The following is an 18,560-nucleotide window of genomic DNA, read 5'->3' as shown; positions in this document are numbered from 1 at the left end:
TGTCTCTGCCTCCTCTGAATTCCCATGTGCCTTGTACCTCTAAGTTAGGCATTAAATCTTACATACTTATTTATTGAAAACTTATTAGATGCCCCCTTTTTAAGGTGACAAAAGTAATGGGGTTGTAAGGGTCAAATAAATGATTCCTCCTTTGCACAATTCATACACCTTTACTTTTCTCCAAAAATAGCATAATCCAAAACAGTCCTTGTATTAAAAGTTCTTGGTCAAGTGCTCTTTGATTTGTTTGCTCCTTTGCTTTGGAAGGGACAGACAAAGGTCTCAGTCAGCCAAGCAACAGAAGTCAAGTCCCTCAGAAGGTTTTATCAAGACCGAGAGTAGTACTTGAACTCTCATTTTATGAATGAAAAGAAACATACGATCTCAGTTCTACTGACCAGTGGCAACTAGTAGTCTTGGACAATCATCTCAAATCAATTAAGTGTATTTGGGCTTTGCATCACTGAAATTAGGGTCAGGAAAATAAAAAACCAATCTAGTTACTTTAACGGAAGTACTATAATACAGGGAATTCTTGACACAGATATGCAAGAGCTGAGAAGCCAAACAGAGGATGATGAGGCACTCTGGAAATGAGCAACAGCAGGTTGGAGGGACAAAGAAGGAAGGCAGGGTCACCAGGGCCCCTCTGATGGGAGCCAGACCATGGTGGAGTCTACTGGCAGAACAGGGACCACAGAGGCAGGGTCTATGGAGTGAAAGTTGGGGCCATGGAGAAGATATGTCTGGGAGGAAAACTGTGGCCTCATCCCCCCAACCTTGAATCTTCTGCGGTGCCTCTCCTGGATCAAACACACCAAAAGCCAGTTGGCAAGGGAACTTGGGCAACACGCTCCTTGCAATACAGAGCAGAGCACAGGAAGGGCGGGGAATGGACCTGAGAGCAAACAGGCAAAAGACCAGCAAAGGCCTCCTGCCTACCTATGGAAAGAGCCCAGAGACACAGAACCTATCAGCTCACCTAGTCATCCAAAGATGCTACTTCAAGAATGAGGCAGAGTAGTTAACCTGCTAGATTTGACTTAATGCCTAGATTTCCAAGTTACATCCACTTCGAGGAACTTCACTTTTAACAAAAATCAGAAGACTGCTCATCTCCCAGTTCCTCTAACCAGCTGCTGCTCCACCCATCTTGTTCCCCTCAGACACCTGGATCCCCATTCCTGAGCCAAGCATATGGTGTCCCTCAGTAGCTGTTTGTTCAATGAATAAATAAACGAATACGAGTTAACTCCGGAGACAAGCCTGCTTCATACACCACTGCGAAATTGTCTCGTACACCTTTTTCAAGTACAGTCAAGGAAGAAAACTTGATAACAGCATTTTCTGAAATCTATTCATTCATCTTGTTAACAGAAGTTACAGGTCAGAAAGGGTTCTATGAAAAAAATAAGTCTTGAGATAGGCAAGTTAACCAGGTTTCTTTATTAACCAGGATTTCTCAGAATCTTTAGAAAGCTCATGTGCATTTTCAATCTCCATGGGAGGGGGACTTCCCTGGTGGCACGGTGGTTAAGAATCGCCCTGCCAATGCAGGGGACACGGGTTCCAGCCCTGGTCGGGGAAGATCCTACATGCCATGGAGCAACTAAGCCCATGCACCACAACTACCGAGCCTGTGCTCTAGAGCCGGCGAGCCACAACTACTAAGCCCACGTGCTGCAACTACTGAAGCCCATGGGCCTAGAGCCCATGCTCTGCAACAAGAGAAGCCACTGCAATGAGAAGTCCGAGCACTGCAACGAAGAGTAGCCCCCACTTGCTGCAAATAGAGAAAGCCCGCGTGCAGCAATGAAGACCCAACACAGCCAATAAATACGTTAATTTTTTAAAAATCTCCATGGGAGGAAAAGTGGATAAAGTGTTTCTCAAACATATTTGCTCACAGAAGTCTTTCTGCATTCTCATAACTGCTACTGAAATAGCCCTCTCCGCCTGCCCCTGCGCTTTCTTGTTAATAGAACTCTGATTTTGTTTGGGCAGCGATGTTACCAGCCCCAGAGGATGAATCACAATCGGTTCTATGGCAATCCTGACAATACTGCCCCTTTGCTGAGTTCTCACACCTTCCTGGTCTCCATTCTAAGCAAAGAGTGACCATGTGACCCATTTCCGGCCGATGGGCCACAAGGGAGGTCAGCGTGGAGGATATGGGTAGTTTTTCTCCCTGATGAAAGGATTTCTGAACTCTTCTAGCTGCCCGCTCTCTCACTGCCTGTGATGCTGGTGCAGGGTGACACCATATGAAGCTGTGACTCTGGTGGTTTTAAAACATGGCACAAATTCTTCAGTCTCCTCATTGAGAGGTGGTATCTATGTACTGCTGTCTTGAATCTGGTGGATTTGTGACTGCTTCACAACAGAGTACAGTACAAGTGATGGGCTGTATGACTTCCATGGCTGCAATGCTTGCCCAGGAGCCCTGAGCCGCCTCTACCAAACTGATAACCCTGAGTCGGTCATGCTGAGAAGCGCAAGCCACAGAAAGAGGTCAAGTACAGGTGCTCCTTTGAGTCACCCCAGTTCAGGGACCAGATGCTTGAATTAAGAAGTCTCTGGGGTGAAAAAAAAAGTCTCTGAGATTCCAGACTCTAGCTAGTCAAGGCCCCAGAAATGGTGCAGCAAAAATAACCCACCTCCAGGAGTTCCCTGGTGGTCTAGTGGTTAAGATTCGGCACTTTCACTGCTGGGACCCAGGTTCAATCCCTGGTTTGGGAAATGAGATCCCACAAGCTGTGTGGGCGCCGTCTGCCTCCCCCAGCTCCTCCCTCCCCCCAAAAAAACCACGTCCACTGGGCCCTGTCTGAATTCCTAATCTATAGAATCCATCAGTATTACAAATTGGTTCTTTTACCCCATTAACTGGTAGGGTGATTTGTTATATAGCAGACAGACTCCACCTCTCAATCCTGTCCTCTCAGGTAGGTTCTGTATCCTCTAAAACTTTGCACTCTCTGCTAACTGAACAAAGAGACCAAGGAAAATACAGACAACCGCAAATCAGACAAAAAAAAATCTGAGGTTTATCATTTACTAGACCCTGGCTTTTTAACAGCCAAGGAGGCCAAAACACCCAAGGGTCAATTCTTTTCTGTAATAACTGGGAGGCTGGAGAAACCATTTGAGTTTTACAGGGCAAAGCACATATTGAAAACATCCTGGTCCTGTGACTTCATCTGCACCTTGCAAATGCCTCTCTGACCAAGCTGTGATTCACACCGTCAGTCCTCAGTAAATAACCGGGGATGACCTACTTGCTGCAAGAGTCCAAAAGGTACCTTTTATCACAAGAGTGAATTCCCAAGAAATCTTAGCTACATCCTGCAGGAGGTACTGGGTGTGTTCCTCAGACACATATACAGGGACACCTTTTCATTTCCCTAAGTCCACATTATCTGGAATGCACTTTAACCCACCTTCAAGGATATTTCCAGACCGCATTCTCTAAAGTAAACTTTGTGGTCTATTTATTCACAAATACACTGGGGAACAGAATGGGGATGAGAACTGAAACTTACTGAAGACGTACTTACTGCAGGTCAGGCACTGTACAGGTACATCCATATACGTTCTCATTTTATAACAACCAGCAGGGAATACCGCTAGGCCTGTTTCAGAGGAAACTGGGGTTTAGAGCAGTTAAACAACTTTTCCAAAGCTATACCACCGTCACAGGCAGAGCTGAGATTCAGACCAGGATCTGTGGGGGGGAGCAGAGCCTGCACGATCTCTCTCCATCATGGGTTCCCTCCTGCCTCTGCCGCACTCCAGTACTGATCCTCGCTGTGCTCTATCGAATGAGAATGGAGCAAAGTAATATTTACACAAGCCCCGTCTGAGCACTTTCTGAGGGCTGACTCTTTGCATCCCCAACAAATCTGTCAGATGACTATTTTCCTCCCCACTGCACAGCTCAACCCACAGAGGTTTAGAGAAGTTAAGGCATGTGCCCAAGAGCACACAGTGAGTGGCAGTGAGTGGCAGATAAGGAATTAAGTCCAAAACAAATCTCGCTCTTTCCACCCCACCTGCTATCCCCTCCTCCACCCTAAATATGATAAGGGCTTTTTCTTCCCCCCTAAATGATAGAAAAGCATTGAACAAAGAGAAAGCCATAAGAAAAGCAGAAGCCCTCGAGACCTTGTTAAGTCCCCAAAAATAACTACCATCCATCTGGCGCTGTTCTGTTCAGATGATGCTTTCCAGATGCACGATCCTCATGTGATCTCATGTGATCTTCACAATAGCCTTGAAAGGTAAGTACTGCCATTCCTGCTTTCCAGAGCAGGAATTAAAATCCAGCTGGGTTAAGGAACTTGACCAAGGTCAATTGCTATTATAGGCCTGAGGACAGACTCAGACCCTGTCTTGGAGGCCAAGGCCCACCATCTTCCGACCTTACAAGGAATACTGCCTCTCGGGGCCTCTCTTACTGGGTTAAAAAAAAGAGGTAGGACACCGTTCATGGAGAAGAAGCCCTGTCTTAGGAAAGAAGTTAATGTAACTGGTTCTCCAAGGCAAGATCAGAGGTGTAAGCTACAATGATGTCATGCATCTGCTTAAGTCCACCCCCAGCACTGAACAGAAAGATCTTTTCCTTCCACAGTCCACACCTAGAACAACACCGGACTCACAGAACTCCAGCATTGTCTGATCTCACTATGACTCTCACTATCACCAAAGGGACGGACCCACCCACAGAGAGGGTGGGGATCTGGTGTTCAAGGTCAACTTCCTAATCAGGCCAGCACACACTCAAGTTGGCTCTGAGACCCTCTTGTGACTCTCACAGATGAAGTCCCCTCCACTCCACTTAAAGAAGAACTAGAAGGTGGCTTTTCCACACCCACAATCTAGAGAACAGGAAGCACCCACATCTCCCCTGCAAAAAGAATATGACACCTTTTTATATATGCAATAAAAAGCCTCAATAAAGGAACCATAATATGGTGGCAGAAACTTCAGTGCTGGAAATTTTGTGGTTTGGTTTGGTTGAAATCCTTATATATCAGGTGCTACACGGAATGTTTTAGAAACATTAACTCATTTAATCCTCCTAACAGCCCTAAGGGGAATTACATTATCAATCTCAATGTGCAGATAAGGAAACCAAGCCTGTTAAGGAAGGTTCACAAGATCAACAGCTGTCAGAAGCAGGGCTAAGACTTAAATCCAAGTTTCCCTGGCTCCAAAGCCTGTTTTTCTGTCCATGATACATGACCCCCCAACACACCTCCTCCAAGCTTTCCATCACTCACCGTCTACCACAGCACCTTCCAAGAGGACCCTCTACGTCAAAGACTATGTGAATCTGAACACACGGGCCAACCACGTTAGCCTCTGTTGAATTTCTAAAAAAAAAACTTGTGGTTTCTTGGTTTCTCAGTTATCACTAGAATTAAGTCAAAGGGACTGAATTTTTAGAAACAACAATTCTGATCTATCTGAATCACAGGCCTAAAAATGCAATGAAATGCATTTTTTTTTTTAAATACTCAGTGGCTGGGCCCCTAGGGTTGGTTCTGTATTTAAATTACATAATTTAGGCAAGAAAGGATATCATTAAAATGTTGTCATGTAGCATAAGACTTTAAAAGCAACTCTTTAATATATATAATTTACCTTCTGCTGACTTTCTCAGTAAGATTAAAAATCCAAATCCTCTCCAGTATTGAAGAGACTCTCCTTGTAACTTCTTGGTCTGGCTACTCCACCCCAGCAAAAGACTGACTTTCCTCTGCTACCCTTGAAAGATCTGGGGGCTTTATTCTTTTTTTTTTAATTTTTTTTATTTATTTATTATTTTGGGGGGGCTATTGTATGCTAACACATAACGGAATCTAAAAATGGTACTGATGAACTCAGTGACAAGAACAAGGATGCAGATACAGAGAATGGACTGGAGAACTCAAGGTTTGGGAGGGGGCGGGGGGTGAAGGGGAAGCTTTATTCTTTACTAAGGAAGTTGTGTTTCCTTATGTCCATTCAGAAAAAAAAAAAAAAAAAAAAAAACACCGGAAGGACACCTACCTCAGAAAAGAACTCATCCATGAAAGCTGTGTTGTCAATAGCAATCTCGACCTCATCGGCATCTTCATCCTGTGTCAGCTGCTTCTGTAAGAGACAAAAAGGAAGAGGGTGAGACCAAAAACACCAGAAATAATAAGCAGCACTGAATGCTCACTAAGGACCAGGAGCTATAACTGTAGGGAGCATTTTACATACATAACCTCCTTTAAAACTCCGAACAGCTCTGTGATGTATCAAACTCTGAAGTCACACTGTCTGTGAGTTTAAATCCTAGCTCCACACTTACTGTTATTTTGTAGCGGGTTAGGGGGAAGAAGGGAGCAAGTTACTAACCTCACTGTGCCTAGGTTTCCTCATCTGTAAAGTGCAAATAATAACACCACTTAAGTCATAGGTTCATTTATGAAATAAATGAGATAATGAACGTAAAAGACTTTTGCACAGTGACTGGCATACTGTCAGTATGGTGGTGGTAATGGTGATGTTACTATAACTCATTCCAGTTGGAGAACGTAAAACAGAGAGGTTAAGTAACTTGGCCAAAGTCACACAGCTAAAATGTTGGCGACAGGCAGATTCTAGCCTATCCTTTCAATTTGGACGACATGTTCCTACAACATTCAGATGCATGACCTACCCTACTGGGGATCTATAGTAGAACAGTCCCAATTCTTCAAAACCACTAGCTTCAAATTATCACAGCAGGAGCGAACATTTTCCTGTTTTCAGAAACCACCTACCGCAAAGGAAAACAGCACTCTGTGCTGTTCCCTGTCAGAGCTCATGTTTACGGGGAAAAGGAAGCTCTCCCTGCAGCCCTCAGTAACCCCTGGGGACCCCAGCTTTCTTAATCTCATTCAACTACCTCTACAAAACTAAGAGATGGCTATCTAAAGGAAGTGCTTCCATTCCCACCCAGCTGAAGGGCCTGAGCTGCTTCTACATTCTTTCCAGAAGCTCCTCCCAGACAACTGCTGCACTGCACACAGCCCATCTCCAAACACAGAAGGAGAACTGTTGTGGCGAGTGGAGGTGGGGAGGGGGTGAACCCCTTGACACGCGCTTCTCCACACCCTTCAGTGGCCTATGGCCTCCTAAGCCAAGACTTGTCACTCTCAACATGTCTCCTTGACCCCCCATGCAAAAATTAAAACCTCCCTGAGTGTGCACCTGCCCAGAAAACCTTCCTTGGTGAAGACATGTCACTCTCCACAGACAGGGAAAGCCACCATGGAGGGGCCTCTTTCCTTCCCCTGCTACCATCCTCTTGACCTGCTACAGCAGATGGAGTTCTGGGAATTTCCACCGAAATTAGGGATTCTCTAGCCATCTGGCGAGCCTCTTTTGACTGGCTCCCTCGTCATCTCATTCTCTGGATAGTCTGCAACCATCAGCAACCCAAGCTTAACAGCCACATTCAAAGGAGGTGAATTTGAGGACACTGCTACAGCCCTCACAATCATCTTCCTAAAACTTAAGACTGATCCTGTCCTTTTGCCAGTTAAAGTCATTCAGTGATAGTTCATCTCCCAGGATTAAAAGTCCCAAAGCCCAACAGAGCACATGGGGCCCTCTAAGATCTGGCTCCACCCACATTTCTCTCTCTCTGATGCATCTCTGGACCAGGCACTTGGAACTCCTAGCATTACCTAGACACACCATTCTTTCATATTGCCGAACTGTCACGCAAGGACTTTTGCCTGAAATGCATTTGTCCAGTGGGCAAAATTTTATTAAGCCTTTAAAACTAAATCTCGGGTGGGATGAATTGGGAGATTTGGGCTGACATATATAAGCTAATATGTATAAAATAGATAACTAATTTAAAAATTAAAAAAAAAAAAAACAGGAAAAAAACTAGAAATAGCCAGCAAAGGGGGCTTGACTGGGTTTGATTCTAAGTGGAACATTTTGTAGCAATAAGCAATGATCTTTACAAAGCTTTTAATGAAGTGAAATGTTGCTTACATTGTAATAAATGAGAAAATCAGAAAGAAACATTAAAAAACTAATAAAAAATAAAACAATCTCGAACAAACTTCTCTGCTCCCCGAGCTGACACTCCCTGACCCCCCATGCAAAATGTATAACCTCCCTGAGCTCCCAATGCATTCTGTGCAAATCTTCCATAGCATCTATCCCAGCCCACTGTTAATTATCCCTTCACTTACCCATCCTCCCCCACTGACTGTGAACTCCCAGAGGATCAGGGTTACCTTATGTATCTACTGGAGAAGATACTTTGAGTGTGAGCCTGTCCAGAACACCTTCCTCTGTGAATATACCTAACTCCCACCTTCTCCCTGATTCTGGGAAGGTTACCAATCACCACCCAAGCTCCCTGAGGATTTTGCATTGTGAAATGAACTGAGCCGAGTCAACCTATAGCAGCACCCAAAAGAGATACCTGCTAGGTTCCCAGGGCTACCCTCATTTCTAACCTCCCTAAGCCTCCCCCTTGGCTTAGAGCAAGTTCTACAGATCTTGCCCAGTATTCTTTCAATGAGCCCAACAGTATTCCTGTAATATTGTTTTTATTTTTCTTAATTTTTTTTTAATTTTTTTATTTAATTTTGGCATAGTGGGTCTTCGTTGCTGCACTCGGGCTTTCTCTAGTTGTGGTGAGCTGGGGCTGCTCTTCGTTGTGGTGTGCAGGCTTCTCTTGTGGCAGAACACGGGCTCTAGGCACATGGGCTTCAGTAGTTGTGGTTCACGAGCTCTAGAGTACAGCCTCAATAGTTGTGGCGCACAGGCTTAGTTGCTCCACGGCCTGTGGGATCTTCCCAGACCAGGGATTGAATCCGTGTCCCCTGCATTGGTAGGCAGATTCTCAGCCACTGCGCCACCAGGGAAGTCCCTATTGTTTTTATTTGTTTAGCCAGAACCGGCTTCTGTCACTTGGAATTAAAATTACTTATACTTGTCATTAATTAATTTATTCCACATGTATACTGAGCACTTACCATATGCTATATATGTGATGGAAACAATCAATTTTAGTTGCATAAATAACTAACTGCCACAGAGACCAGCAGCCTGGATCCACCCAGCAGTTTCTGAACTGTGAGACAAAATGCTCCTTTTATCAACTATCATCAATACTTGGGCCTTTCAGAACTTCCCTTGTGGTCCAGTGGTTAAGAATCCGCCTTCCAATGCAGGGGACACAGGTTCAATCCCTGGTTGGGGAGCTAAGATCCCACATGTCTCGGGGCAACTAAGCCCATGCACCACAATGACTAAGCCTGTGCTCTAGAGCTCACATGTCACAACTAGAGAGAAACCCACAGGCTGCAAAGAAAGATCCCACATGCTGCAATGAAGATACCATGTGCCACAACTAAGACCCAATGCAGCCAAATAAATAATAAAATAATTAATTAATTAAAAAAAAATTTTTTGGGCCTCTCAGCAGCCTCTAAAGAGCTCCATCTCCCAGGAAGGACCCCTGAGATCCTCGCTAGAAAATAGGAACCTGGTCTTCCTCCAGGAAGGTGAGTTAACAAGCAATTGTTGAGTTTCCACTCTTTGGAGGACTGGTAGAGACCCCCACTGAGGGGAGACGCTTCAGGTATCTGTATACACACATATAACTCACACACACAAACACACAAGTGCGTCCACTCAGTTTTCTTCAAATAGGCACACGTGCTAAGGAAGCGGGATGAGGCTGCCATCGTGGGATGGACTAAGAAATGTCTCTGGAAGCTAGGAACACCTGTGTCCTGGAGCATGGGAGGCAGGCACCTAGCCCTCAATCATGACACACACTTTTGAGACCCCCTGGAATTTGTACAGGGTTCCCCCACGTCCAAGACAGTCACCTCTTGGCTTTGAGCAGGCTCTAGCAGGGCAGCCTGGTCCACCTCCAGTGAGAGGACATGTGAACTGGTTAAAAAAGAAGTCTTGGGTCACCCCCAACTGAGGTCCAAAACCTGTTATTACCAATTAGTGGCTGTGAGACCTCTGTCTCATCCTCTACTGCTCTGAGTTTTTTACCTGTAAATGGTAATAACACCATGTACCTTATGACTTTTATGAGGCAAGGAAGAGTTCACACAATGGAGAGATTCTAGCACAACACAGGGCACACAGCAGTGCCTAATAAGTGTCAGTTTCTCCATCACCTAGTCGTAAAGACGTGATGTCTTAAAGTATGCATTCTCCTCCACAGGAAGTGCTCCCACAAAGGCTTAGTCAAGGTCAATTCTGCAGCATCAGGACCACCAGTTCTATAACTGGCTCCATCTCATGCTAGTCACTGAGCCTTCTATAACTGGCTCAACATCTCTGAGCCTCAATTTCCTTACCTACAAAACAGGAAGAGAAGTGTCCACCGGGGGCTTTTGTGAGGGTTAAATAAGATAATGGTTTTAAGTACCTATGAATAGCACATGGTAACATCTCAATAAAACAACCATACAGGATGCAACTAGAGATTATCATAGTAAGTGAAGTCAGAAGGAGAAAGACAAATACCATATGATATCACTGAAATGTGGAACCTAAAATACGGCACAGATGAACCTATCTACAAAACAGAAACAGAGTCGTAGACATAGAGAACAGACTTGTGGTTGCCAAGGGAGAGGCGGGGAGGGAGAGGGATGGACTGGGAGTCTGGGGTTGGTCGATGCAAATGATTACATTTTGAATGGATAAACAACAAGGTCCTACTGTAGAGCACAGGGGACTATACTCAATATCCTGTGACAAACCATAATGGAAAAGAATATAAAAAAAGAATGTATAGGGGCTTCCTAGGTGGCACAGTGGTTAAGAATCCGCCTGCCAATGCAGGGGACATGGGTTCGATCCCTGCTCCAGGAAGATCCCACATGCTGCGGAGCAACGAAGCCCATGCACCACAACTATTGAGCCTGCGCTTTAGAGCCCATGAGCCACAACTATTGAGCCCATGTGCTGCAACTACTGAAGCCCACGTGCCTAGAGCCCGTGCTCTGCAACAAGAGAAGCCACGGCAATGAGGAGCCCACACACCACAACAAAGAGTAGCCCCCACTCACCGCAACTAAAAGAAAGCCCACGCACAGCAAAAAAGACCCAGCACAGCCAATAAAATAAATACATAAATAAATAAATTTATTAAAAAAAAAAGAATGTATATATGTGTATAACTGAGTCACTTTTGCTGTGCATCAGAGATTGGCACAACACTGTAAATAAACTATACTTCAATTTTAAAAATATGTATCTATAATAAAAAATAAAGGAAATGAAATTAAAAAATAATAATAATAAAGCAAAAAAGAAAAAAAACATACATAAGATCTAGCAAAGTCATCTTCTCTATTGCTTTGATCTGGATCTAAGTACCCTTAAACAGGAAAGAAAAAAAAAAAAAGATATAGGACTTTTAGAGCTGAATGCAACCCTACAGATTCTATCATCAAATTCTCTCACTTACGAGGTGAGTAAACCAAGGCCCAAGATCAAATAATGAGTTTCTGGAACAACGAGGAATGGAACCCAGGTCTCCTGATTCCTATCTCCCCACGCAGTTTTTTTCCCCCGAATGCCATACTGCTTCCAAAAATATAAAATAACAACAGCAACAAAAGCAACAAAGTTTAGTCCAGATCAGAAAATTCCAGAGAGAGCCCATCATCCCAGGTTATCTGGGTCACATGACACTGGAACCAGGCTTCTCCAGAAAGGGATCTACCAGAACCCAGGGCAAGGGTCCTTCCCTTCTGACCTCCATGCTCCTACAGCCCAAGAGGCCTCAGGGACCCCAAGGGCAAGGAAAGCACATGATGCACTTTATCTTCGGCCCACATGACTGAGTGCAGCCGAGAAGAGAACTTCGGCATCTTTATCAAACCATCAAGGCATGTGGTAACAGGAACGTTACAGTAGCTGCAACATCAGCTGTAGTAAAAAACGTATGTGAGAACCACAAGCCCTGCCACCCACTTCCTCTTGCCCAGCCTCCTGCTGCCTCTCCTGCCAGGAGATGGGAGATACCACCAATGACTCAGGCAGCACCACGCTCGAATCTGGGCTCTATCCCCCAGCCCTCACATGTGCCCCAAAACTCAGTGAGGACAGCCAGGGCTATGACCCCCCTCTCTGGACAGAACGGAAAGAGTTCTGGGGCCCAGGACTCAACTCAACCTGCAATTCCTCTCACTCAACCTCACTGCCTTTCTCTCAACTGCCTTCTCTGTCATCCTTAGTCTGTTTGACTGTGGGTTTCTCTTCATCGGCTCCTTTAATAAAAACATTTGCCACCTGCATAGCCCCTAGGAGGGGCTAGGTGGCTGCCATGCTCCGGCTGCCTCACATATATTGTGTCCGTGAACCCTTCCTAAATTCTGTCGTTGAGAACCTGCAGGGCAGAGAAGTTCTCATTTATTCACGGTTTCTCAGCTACTGATGTGCAGAGTAGGGGCTCATGCTTCAGCTTTTGGTCTTCCAAGCCCTTACTGATTTCACTGCACCCTGCTCACAGCGGCCCAGCCCTGCAGCACTTGTCTCCACTAAGCCTTGGTTTTCTCACCAAGTAAGGAGCTTAAGCTTTCCCATGTGGCTTTGTGGAACCCCAGGAGACCTCCAGGGTGCCTCAGAAACTCCCTGGGGAGTTCGGGGAGAGGGAAGTCAAGCAGGTGGGCCTGCACCTCCTCTTCAATCTGCACAGCTTCACTTTCATCTGCTTTTTACACTGAGGTTAAATATAGGATTTCCTTTTCAGAACAAGCCCTCTTGCCAAGAGAGGAAAGGAAGGGAAGGAGGAAGGGAGGGAGGGAGGGAGACAGGGAGGGAGGGGGAGGAAGGGAAGAGGAGAGGGAGAGAGAAAGATAGAAATAGAGAAAAAGAGAAAGACAGGAAGGAAGGAAGGAAGGAAGGGAGAAGGAAGCTTAGCTAGCTGGAAAATGACCAAAGTAAATTAATGGATGCCTTCTAAAGAAAAGGAAAAGAAGAGGGAGTCCCCTCACTCCTTTCCAAATTAAAACACAGCTGCAATGTACATTTAAACCATCAGCAATTCCTTCAGTATCATTATAGATCAGGGCAGCAAAACAGAAGGAAGGGACAAAGAGACAAAAAGGCGGGGGTGGGGGGCATCCCAAATGAAGAGGTCACCTTTTACTGGCTCTCTGATGCCCTCCCTGCCACAGGTGCCAGACCCCAGGAAGACAAGAGGGTCCCCGGGCAAGAGAGGAGACCCAGGAGCCCTCGGGAAAGTGTTGGGGTGAAGGAAATAATAACAGAAAGGAAGGGACCAGCAGTCTGGACTAGGAAGGAGCATCTGGTCCTGACTTCCCTGGGTGGGGTATTAAAGGACTGTGGCCGGCGGGGGGCCGGCGGGCCTCCGAGCAGGTGAGCACAGATTCTGGCACCTCCTCCTCCACACGTGTAAATAGCTCTTTGCTTGGGAGACTCTTCTTTATAAACCCAGATCTTCACCCAATAAATCCAATTCAAAGAGACAAGGACGTGACTTTTCTTGTCCCTGCTGCCTACTGCCCCCACCAAGCCTCCTTCCAGGATGAGGGGCTGTGGATTCCCAAGGACAAATACCATCACGTCCAAGGATTCCAAACACACACACGTGCCCATGCACCCTGGGCCCAACATCTGGTTTTTCCAGTCTCTCTTCTCTACTAAAAAAGAGCCAGAAATTTTGAGTGTCAGCTCTGAATAGGCACTCAGTGCTCTCTGTTCCCCATTTCAGAGTCAGAGGTCTAAAAAAATGATACTGATGAACCCAGTGACAGGGCAAGAATAAGGATGCAGAGAATGGACTGGAGGACACGGGGTTGAGGGGGCAGGGAGCAAAGGGGAAGCTGGGACGAAGTGAGAAAGTAGCATAGACATAGATACACTACCAACTGTAAAAGAGATAGCTAGTGGGAAGTTACTGTATAACAAAGGGAGATCAACTCGATGATGGGGGATGCATTAGAGGGCCAGGACAGGGAGGGTGGGAGGGAGTCATGGGAGGGAGGGGATATGGGGATATATGTATAAATACAGCTGATTCACTTTGGTGCACCTCAAAAGCTGGTACAAGATTGTAAAGCAATTATATTCCAATAAAGAGCTTAAAAAAAAAGTCAGAGGGACCTTCTCCAATGCTCCTTCTCCCTCCTACACTGTTGTCTCTCCCAGCGACACCCTCCCAGAGGGAACGCTTCCCCTTTCCACCGACTGCCTCTTCCCTAACACCCTTGCCGGATGCATCAAGAGGAAATCAACCGATACCAATACCCTGGGTGAGCCTCACACTTTTACTTTCAAGATGCTGTTCTGGCTGAACAGTCTGAGGCAAGAATTGGCCCCATTTGGAAATGCAGACACTGAGGAATAAACACATCACCAGATTAGCCCAAGGCCAGTGAGTCACTGGACAACTGGACAAAAGCCAAAGTCCCTGACGACCCCGTTCCACACATTCCGCTGTAACAATGGCGCCACCAGACAACACGTGTATTTTGTCGCAGGCACTCTTGTGGTTACAAACGTATTATTTCATTCTCACGGCAACCCTATGAGGGACAAATATGACTCTCCCCATTGACAGCTGAGACGACTACTTAATTAAGTAACTTGTCCCAGGTAATTCAGCTAATTAAGTGGCAGCGTTGGGACTCAAAAGCAGGTCTGTGGGAGCCCAGGGCCCCAGTTCTTACCCTCTCTACTCTATTTGAAGGTGCCCTTCCCATGCTGGCTCAGAAACGTGCCCTCGCGTATTCCAGGGGATGCTGCAATGTCCGTACAACTAAATTGTTCTAATTATAGGTGCATGAATGAGAAAGACAGCAGTACCTGTGATCCCATGAGTGTGCAGGTATGTGGACATACATCCAACTGCCTGAGTTGAAAACCCAGCTCTGCCACTTAACTAGCTGTGTGACCCTCAACAAGGGACAACTTCTCTGAGACTCAGTTTCCTTATTTGTAGGATGAATAATCTGCTCATAGAACTGCTGTGAGGATGAAATTAGTGAATACATGCGAAGTGTTTAGAGCAATGCTGGGTACATATTAAATTCCCAAGACCGTGCCATGCAGACAGTTTTCTCCAAAAAGAATTTCTGCTAAAGATGCAACGCTAATGCCAGTTCTCAGAAGGTGACAGCAGATCCCTTCGAATGGACTGAGAAGTAGTTCATTTATTTGAATGAAGTCATTTCTCAACTAGATGCATGTAAAGAAATAAAGCTCTCTCGAAATTTTGTTTCTGCCACATTCTCACAAATTTGATCTTTGCACTCTATCGTTCATTTTTAAATAGTTTGTCATTTCCATTTTGGTTTCTTTAGAACTCAAGAGTTATTTAGAAGGGTAGTTTTACATTTCCAAAGCAGGTAAACCTAGGGAGGACTATTATGGTACTGTTACTGTCTAACCTTATGATATCATCATCTGGGAGCATGGCCTATGTGACTTAACATTGTGTGGAATTGGATGTTTTATTTATGTCTTAATACACGGTCAGTATTTTTTAATCTTCTATGCGTGCTTGAAACCATCCTGCATTCCATCTGTTGGACACAAAAATCATCGAAGTTTCATCCCTACATGCCATGTTAATTCCTCTGCTTTTGTTTCTCAGGGATGGAAGTTCATCTAACAAGAGGAAGGAAGAGAAACAAAACAAAAACAGCCTGTGGACAGACGTTATCTATACTGATGGGCAATCTGTGGTTAGGAAGGTTAATTCACCCCGAATCACACAGCTAATAAGGGGCTAATGAGGAACGAAGCCAGGGCTGGAACCCTGCTTGGTCCAATCCATTGTTCACAGTGGACTATTTTAAAGAAGGATCTTGGGGATCTCATAACCAACCGCCCCGCTCACAACATTCTCCTCACTATCTGGAGTACCAGATCCCTCTGTACATTCACTCAGCCAACAGTCTTTACTGAACATCTACCATTTCCCGAGCCATAGTACAGACGCTGGAGAGACACAGATCAAACTCAGCACCCCCTGCTCTCCGGGACCTCGTGGGCTCAGATGGGAGGCAGAGGGGCACATGGGTCGGTCATTACAACGCCATGTGGTGAGTGATGACAGCAGCACTTAGTACAAGGAGTTGTGTATCCAGGAGAAGACGGGGCGCCCAACCTCACTTGAATTCAAGGCAGAGCCCTGGGAAGAGGGAGCTATTAGAGAATGGATGCAAAGGTGACTCCTCGGGGAAATTTTGAAAGTTGCACAGATTTACCCCAAGGATACCTAGAGGAAGGCCATTTGGGGTGAGAAGACCACACCTTTTTCTGCTTCCTCTCTCACCCCAGGAGTATTCAAGGAGATTCAAAGATCACCCTCTGCTTCTTCCTCCCCTATCCTAGCCTTCTCCACGCTTCCCTGACTTCCTCCCCTCTCCTCCCAACCCCTCAGCACCCCTTAACACCCCACAGCATCCAGTTGCCAAGGATACAGAAAGGAGGAAGGAACTCGTAAGGTCTTCTCTAGTCCGTCCTCAGCCTCCTCCTCAACTTTTCAGCCTCTGTCCCACGAGCCCCCTCCCCCTCACGATCCTCCCAGAACACTTCACTAATGGTTATAATACCTAACAGTTACTGAGCACCTCACCTGTGATGAGGATGCTAAGACGTGACTTATATTGGGTTGGTCAAAAAGTTCATTCTGGTTTTTCCATGTTACAGAAAAACCTGAATGAACTTTTTGGCCAACACAATATTTACCAAGGCATTTAATCTCTGCAAGAATCTTCTGGGGACCCTCCACACCTTACAGCTGAGAAAACGAAAGGATAAAGATGCAAGCAACCTCCCCAAGACCACGCAGACAGTGAGGAGAGCCGGGCAGCCGGCTACAGACTTTGGTTTTCCACCACCACAGGGTGATGCCTCTTAAGAGCAAACCCTCCCACCCCCAGCCGTAGCATGCAGCCCTGGCCCCCCGGAAACACACACGCTGTACCAAAGAGGTCGTGAAAAACAAGGAAAGACTGAGAAGCTCACAGCTCGGAGGACACTGAAGAAACATGACAACTCAATGCAGTGTATTATCCTGGGTGGGATCCTAGCTCAGAGAAAGGCACATCCATGGGAAAACAAGTGGAATCCAAATACGGCCTGGGGTTTAATGAATAGCAATGTACCAAGGTCAGTGTCTCAGTTTCCACAAATGTACCACCAGTTTCCACAAATGTACCATCATCATGTAAGATGTGAAGAGAGGAAACCGAGTAGACAGGAACTCGCTGTACTATCTTTGTAACCTTTCTGTAAATCTAAAATTAGTCTAGAATAAAACATTTTTGTCTTAAAAAAAGCAATCCTGCTGCCATACCATGTTGCCCTGACCAGGCAGCTAAATATACCCAGACAGCATGCGCTCCACTAATCTCTTTAGGTGGGGGTCGAACCTCGCTCACGTCTCCAGACAGAGACAGGGGAACGTTGCCATGGAAATGGCTCAATGCCAGAAAATAGGCAGACCTAACAGCTGAGACAGTGGTGAGGGGAGGAAGTTGCAAAGGGGCCTAATATAAAAGGCTGGAAATAAGGCCCCTCGGGACGACAGAATCTCCCGGCAAGTTCGTTTGTAGAATATCCCCATTCATCCACTGGACAGCAAGGTTTACAGCTTTCCGGGCTGTGGGCTGGGAAGTGAAAATACAGGGGGAAAGAGGCATGTGTGGTCTGGGCTCTCAAAGAGGAGGACTTAACAGGCGGACAATTCCTGAAATCATAACATTATGTGGCTACTTATACATATCAACAAAAATAAAGAGTTTGTGGAAGCCCAGGGAAAGCCTGGTGAATGCTGTTAGCTTGGATCTGGAAGTTTCCCTACAGCGATGACATTAGAACTGAGCCTTACAGGATGTGTAAGATTTTCCAGGGGAAGATCGAGGTAGCTAGATTTTCACCGTGGTATCCACATCTTCTTCAAGTTCTTTCTGAAAGGGGCCAACCTCCATGAGCTGTTGGGTTGCAGTACAGCCAGAAGCCTTGTAAACAACTCATCCATCCCGGCCCTGGAGGACAGAACCGGTGACCTCTGGCTTCATTAGCAAATTTATGGGTTCCCTGAGTAAATGCTGCACTTCCAGCAGGTAAAGTTTCACCAACCCAGAGGGGATGGAGCAGGAAGAGTAAGTCCTAGTGACGAATAAGGGGTGTGTAAGGGCCAAGGTGTTGTTGATCAGTCAGTGAACAAGTGTTTACTAGAGAACTATCAAGCAGAGTGCTGGCCCTGGAACCCAGAAGAACGTCCCATGTGCCACCACATCAAGGGGCATACAGTGTAACTGGGGAGATGATCAAATACAGTGTAGAGTGACATAAATAAGCAAGACGAACACGTTTAATTCTTGATCTCACCACTTCCCAGCTGGAGAATCTCAATCCAACCTGAGCCTCGATTCCCTTACTTGTAAAATGGGAATAATATATAACAAAGCCACCTTGCCTTGCAGGGTTTAGAGGATTAGACACAAGGTATGTAAGGTATCGAACACAAGTCCTTTCCACCAATAAGTAGCAGCTCAATAAATGATCAT

General features: G+C 45.8%; 1 protein-coding gene across 5 annotated transcripts in view; it reads right to left on the bottom strand.

Annotated features, from left to right (window-relative positions):
- The window catches only part of STX3 (syntaxin 3), a 46,752-nt gene that overhangs the window by 22,963 nt on the left and 5,229 nt on the right, over positions 1–18,560 (bottom strand). For 4 of the 5 annotated variants that reach the window (XR_009052514.1, XM_057725846.1, XM_057725848.1 and 1 more), the window contains exon 2: positions 6,052–6,135. Coding sequence is in view for 3 of the 5 variants with exons in the window: in XM_057725846.1 (XP_057581829.1) it covers positions 6,052–6,135 (84 nt within the window). In the remaining 2 variants the exon portion in view is untranslated. Of the gene's footprint in view, positions 1–3,554; positions 3,602–6,051; positions 6,136–18,560 lie in introns of those variants that run through there. The other variant, XM_057725851.1, reaches the window with a different exon arrangement.

Source organism: Hippopotamus amphibius, chromosome 3 (assembly GCF_030028045.1).
Source record: "Hippopotamus amphibius kiboko isolate mHipAmp2 chromosome 3, mHipAmp2.hap2, whole genome shotgun sequence".
Taxonomy (NCBI): domain Eukaryota; kingdom Metazoa; phylum Chordata; class Mammalia; order Artiodactyla; family Hippopotamidae; genus Hippopotamus; species Hippopotamus amphibius.
The sequence above is the reverse complement of the archived record's forward strand: the minus strand, read 5'-3'. Positions and strand labels throughout refer to the sequence as shown.